This window comes from Monopterus albus, unplaced genomic scaffold (genome assembly GCF_001952655.1).
Source record: "Monopterus albus unplaced genomic scaffold, M_albus_1.0 scaffold400.1, whole genome shotgun sequence".
NCBI lineage: Eukaryota > Metazoa > Chordata > Actinopteri > Synbranchiformes > Synbranchidae > Monopterus > Monopterus albus.
The window spans coordinates 253979-260006 of record NW_018128280.1 but is presented as its reverse complement, the minus strand read 5'-3'; the positions used below and the strand labels follow the sequence as shown (position 1 = coordinate 260006).

Here is a 6028-nt window from a genome sequence, read left to right as displayed (position 1 = left end):
ATATTATCAGGAAGGACAGCATAAATTCCCATTGCTATGAAGATGATACTCAGTTATATTTATCTATAAACCCAGATGAATCAGATCAGCTGTTCAAACTTCAAGCATATCTTATAGACATAAAGGCCTTGATGACCTGTAACTTCTTACTTGTAAACTCTGCCAAAAATGAACTCATTGTGCTTGGCCTTGAAAACCTTTGAAATCTGCTGTCTAATCATATAGTTACTTTAGATGACATAACTCGCATCTCCAGTACTAGTGTGAGGAACCTTGGAGTCATTTTTGACCAGGACATGTCCTTTAAATAATAAATAATATATTAAATAAACCAAGTCTCTAGAACTGCCTTCTTTCACCTGCAAAAATCAGGAGCATTTGTCTCAAAGTGATGCTGAAAAATTGGTGTCAGCGAAGCTGTAAATACGAGTCCCAGATAGAACCAAGATACAGAGAAGGCAGAGGAGAAAGTGGAAGTTCCAGGGGAGGTTGGAGAAGACAAAGGAATTATTATTAAAATGCTATGGCAGAATGCTTAGAAAGTTAAGCTTTTAATGAGTAAGGGTAATCATAAGATGACTTGTGTGTGTTTGTTGAAATAATCATTAGTGAATGTATAAGAATAAAATGTGAAAAGATTGTATTGAAAGAATGGAGAAAAGTGATTTTGCAGTTAAAGGAGTGAAAAAGGCAGAATCACAGAAAAGAGGAAGTAGACACACATTCCTGACAAGAGGAACTGAAAAGGTTCATGTGTGCATGCCACACAGAGAAGAGACACACAACATACTGAGGAAGTAACAAAAATATTGTTGTTATTATTATTATTGTTATTGCAATATTGCGAAAATCAGGAGTATCCTGTCTCAAAGTGATGCTGAAAAACTGGCCCATGCATTTGTTACTTCCAGGCTGGACTACTGTAACTCTTTAATATCCCAATTGGATGTCCCATTAGTTCCCTGAATTTAAAATCCTTCTCCTAACATACAAAGCCCTTAATGACAAGGCTCCATCGTATCTTAAAGACCTCGTAGAGCCTTATCATCCTAACAGAGCACTTCGCTCTCAGAGTGCAGGTTTACTTGTGGTTCCTAGAATCCACAGAAGCAGAATGGGAGGCAGAGCCTTTAGCTATCAAGCTCCTCTCCTATGGAACCAACTCCCAGTCTCAGTTCGGGAGGCAGACACCCTCTCTACCTTTAGGATTAGACTTAAGACGTTCCTTTTTGATAAAACTTATAGTTAGGGCTGGATCAGGTGACCCTGAGTCTTCCCTTAGTTATGCTGCTATAGGCCTAGGCTGCTGGGGGGCCCCATGATGCTCCGAGTTTCTCTCATCCCCTCCCCTCCCCTCTCCTCTCTCCCTATGCATCTATATGCCACCATTACACATCACTAACTTTGTGTTTCCTCTCTCCCGTAGTGTGTCCTCTCTTTCTCTCCCTGTACATTTCTGCAGGTATCCCTGGCCCTGGAGCTCTATGTTTCTGATGAGCAGTCACCGGCCACGTCAATCTGACCAGTGTTTGATTGTTTGTTCTGTCCTGTTGCTTTTCTTCCTTTCTCTCTCCTCTATCCACTCACCCCAACCGGTCAAGGCAGAAGGCCGCCCACCAAAAGCCGGGGTCTGTCAGAGGTTTCTTCCGTTAAAGGGAGTATTTCCTCCCCACTGTCGCCAAGTGCTTGCTCAAGAGGGATTTGTTGGGTTTTCCCTCTGTAATAATAGTGTTAACAGTAAGGTCTAGACCTTACTTTCTAGTGTTCTGAGATGATTTTTGTTGTGATTTGGCGCTATACAAATAAAATTTGATTTGATTTGATATTTGTAATTACTCTTTCTTCTCATTTCAGTCCCCCTCTATGATCCACACCACCTCAACTCAGTAGCAACTAGTCTTCAACCCTAATCTTACTCCTCCACAGCTGCCCAAAAACTCTGTTCCTTGATTCTCCGCTGCCTCTGCCTTTCCCACCCGCTAACCAGCTGAACTTCTTGGAAACCATAATTAGCTGGTGATTCAGGAGATTTCTCTCTCAAAAATTTGTCTCCCTTTAACTCCAAGTATAAACTTTGTGGAATAAAAAAAATGATTATGTAAACAAATTTCTTTTATTTTGATTACCTCTCCAGTGATTTGGATTCTTAGAGGGTTGAAAACAATCATGCCTTCACATATTCACTTTTCCTCTTTCTCTGGCTCTAGATGCAGACCTTTATATTAAATGCAAGACTCGTGTATAATCCAAGTACTGGGGATAAAAATGTCTAAACACAGATGTCAACGTGAGCCAGCATACCATACAGCTCATTCTCTTAGACCAAGTGCTGTATTGCTCATGGAGTTTTTGATGGATATGAATGTGTTTCAACAGTGTTTCCATTACTGGGGTCAAACATCTTCCAGGCTGACATAAGCCCCTGGCAGGAGACAGTTAGCAGGATTTGTGTCTGGATGTGGCTGTCTGACTTGGATCAAATGTTGGACAGTTTGCTGCTGTAGAGTGACCAGAGTGAACAGAGAGATCTAAGGATGGAGGATCAGGGACAGATGAACACACACACACACACACACACAGTGGCCTAGAGTGGAGCCTTAACAGATTGATCAGAACAGGGAATGTGTATGGATTTAGAGGGGACAGTGTGAGGCAGTGACTGATGTCTAACTGTTTAGACGCCACAGTGAGGACCACAAGGCAGCCAGGATGCTGATGCAGCACTGGCTGCAGCAGGAGGTGCAGAGTTACAGCACTGCACAAGACAAGTGTGTCTTTTTGTTGGGTAGATCAATCTGACAGAAAGCAAGCTTTGCTGATTTTTCTTGTTCAGTTTCGAATATAAACTTTGAAGCCTTCCCCAATGGTAAAACAACATAATTCTGAAGCCCTACATCGATCACAGCGCTGCATGTTTAGGATACAGTAGCTTGTCCAGATGAGGAGTGAACTCATAAACTGTGTTGGTCAAGTGCAGTACCTGAGAATGGGGGCTACACTCTGAAGGAGGACCTGATCATAGTGTATTCTGTTTCTTTCTGTTTTTATGCCTCTGCAGCAGTGACAGCCAAGGCCAGGAGCATTGCGTTTCCTGGTTGTCTGTCCACCAGTTTCTTGTGAACATGCTATGTAAGGAATGCCTTAAGGGAATTCCTTCAAATTTGGCAGGAGGGTCGACTTGGACTCAAGGATGAACTGATTAAATTTTGGTGGTCTAAGGTCAAGGTCACTGTGACCTCACTTCTGTCCCGTACCCGTGAATTTGACCGGTTGGTGGAGGAATTCAACCACAAAGCTGTAATTCTAGTTCTTTCTTTGCTTTACAGTGAACATGTCAGCAAACAAAATACCATTTTCAAACCAAGCCAGATAAGAATAGATCAGCCAGAAATAACTAATAAATTACACTTTCCAGGCAGCACTCCATGTCAAGAAAAAACTGAGCAGACTAAGGTAATCTACCTTTTTAGTTTTGGCTTTCTTCTCAAAGGTGTCAGACAGGGTCTTCTTCTTTGGCTGTAGCGTGGCCTTGGAGAAAAGTTCCTCAAACTCATCAGTGCTGATGTTTGGCTCCTCCAGAGAACCCCACAGTGTGTTGTTGCTGAAAAAAGCAGCATTATTAATATTTTATTATAAATCAGTGCATCAAAACTGAGGCTACAGGGTGCAAAACACTCAGTCACAGGCCAGTGGTTCTCAAGACAACCTAGAAACATGAGCTAAACAAATTGTGTTCTATTTGCGGAAGCTTATTCGATGTTTATCCAATCTGCCCACTGTTTTCCATTTCACTGTCTGACAAAAGCTTGGCAAGAATGGCTTCGATCTTGATTTAAAAAGCACTGTTTATGAGCTAGGTGATAAAAATAACAAAGGTTTAAGACAAGTTTGTTTCTGTAATGAAGGATCATTTCCAGCAAACGGACAAGAACATGCGAAGCAGTGTTGTGTTTCAGAAGTTGCTGAGTAACATAGACAAAACAAACAGGGGCAGAAATATGACAAAGAGGGGCCTAAAGTTGGGAGAATGTTCAGCTCTTTGCTGTTCCAAACACTTTTCCTGTCACTTAAACTCAACACGTCACTACTTTACCTCCCCCTTGTTGGTTAATCAAACAGCATAATCAACACGCTTACTAACAAATAAACTAATTCAAAATAAAGATTTTGGAGTGATGACATCTATAATACACACTACATGCCTAATTACCTCTCTCATGTTATCTTTCATGTCATATTGTTGTAAACATTGCAGCTGTCCATGGGGTCATAATTTAATGACATTACTCAGGTCAGCGCCCACAGAGTCAAGGCCCATTTACAACAAGAAAAAAAAGCCTGGACACAACACAATAACACAAAGATCCTCTTTTGATTTTGCACTCCCTTCTAGAAACTGAGCAAAGTAAATCCAGTGAACAGCCTCCAACAGTAAAAGGAAACTACCTTGGAAAAGAAAATTACAACCAAACTCCAAGAGATATTTCCATGCTAGACATTTTTGGATTATGATAATTGAACTCAAAATCCTTTTTAAAGCCCAGTTCCCTTTTCTTTGTAGCTTCCCAAGAAAGTCTGTCCTGAATGTACTTTGTGTGTGAGCTTACAATGAGACACTTGGCATCATTTCATCCCTTACTCATAACTCAGAATCTCACAGCATTAATAGAGATCACACAGCTGATCCAGCTATAGTTAAACATCTGACCTATTTTATGCCCCGTAACTTGGCCCTTTACAGTTAAATTTATAGATGACTTGAAATTGATGTAGTGTATCAGTCAGTTCTCCAGTGTCGAAGAGAGAGTGTGAATCGAACTTCCTTCCTTACACTAATCCAGCCATGGAAATACAAGGCCATAAAGCTGGAAGGCTGGCACTCAGAGGCAAACAACCACAGCCACTGTAAATGGGCTGGATAATCCATTTACAGTTACAGAGTATCTCAACAGAGCCTTTATAAGCCCTGATATAACAGTATCTTCACTTCAGATTTTAGAGATCTTTGTGTTGCCCCCTCAGTGTGATGACATTCTGCCATAATCCCCCAAACAACCACTAATGAAAATCAATGAAATGTTAGTCACCCAATCAAATTAAAATAAATCATATACCATGTGCATCGTCTCAGATTTCCTGGTATTTATCCTTAATACAGCCTAACCAATACTGGATTGTTGAGGCTGATACAGGTACCAATATTTGAATTTAAAAACAAGGTAATACTGTATTAGCCAATAGTAATTAAACAATCTTGATACAAAGCCTTAGATTTTTCTGACCAAAGTACATACTGAGCAGAATATCTTCAGCTGAAATATCAGCATATCCTGAAGGATAGCTTATAACATCTTGTGTTTTATTTTTATGGTTTTGGCAATCATTTCAATCAGCTATAATAACATTGCATTCACCAAAAATTAACTGACATCTCTGGTAACATAGAAACATCTGCACAACAGAGTTTGACACGTCAAGAAACGTAATCAGTCATACAATCAGAGAGGCTATAAACAAGCCAACAGTTTGGCCACCTTTTTGTGACCACCTTATTTGGAGGTAGAATCCCCCAAAATGTCTTATAACCCCTCAATGTAGAGAAACATGATTACCACATGTGAGGCAGGTCAAAGTTGAACTGGGAAATCATTCAGTAAATCTGTGATAGATGTTTATAACAGTTTGGGGAATAATTTCACTCTCCAAGCAGGGCTGGTTTGTTTAAAGCCTGCATGATGGTTATGTGACTTCTTAGCAGTGTTTGCACAAATCTATGAGAATAAGATTTAAGTTCTAATCAACAGAAACGAGCCTTATAGAGTAAGCTTTAAGCAGTGTTGTACATACTTATTGTCCTGTATCTGTATCCTTGTCCAGTACAGAGGCTTCATGGGACAGGCTGGCTCAATGGAAGGCTTCCGGGGGGGCTTTTCCACCTTCTGGATGAGGCTGAAGCCCCCTGGAGGGGGTGGAGGTAGGGGGCCAAAGCCTGGAGGAGGGGGGGGAGGAGGGGGGACAACTCCAGATA

The 6028-nt window shown here is 40.9% G+C and overlaps 1 protein-coding gene across 1 annotated transcript in view; it reads right to left on the bottom strand.

Moving 5' to 3' along the window:
* LOC109951634 (formin-1-like) overlaps positions 1 to 6028 on the bottom strand; it is a 66388-nt gene that overhangs the window by 43912 nt on the left and 16448 nt on the right. The window contains exons 7-8 of the mRNA XM_020586237.1: positions 5848 to 6028; positions 3463 to 3601 (exon numbers count right to left, since the gene is read on the bottom strand). Of these exons, the coding sequence (XP_020441893.1) occupies positions 3463 to 3601; positions 5848 to 6028 (320 nt within the window). The remainder of the gene's footprint in view (positions 1 to 3462; positions 3602 to 5847) is intronic.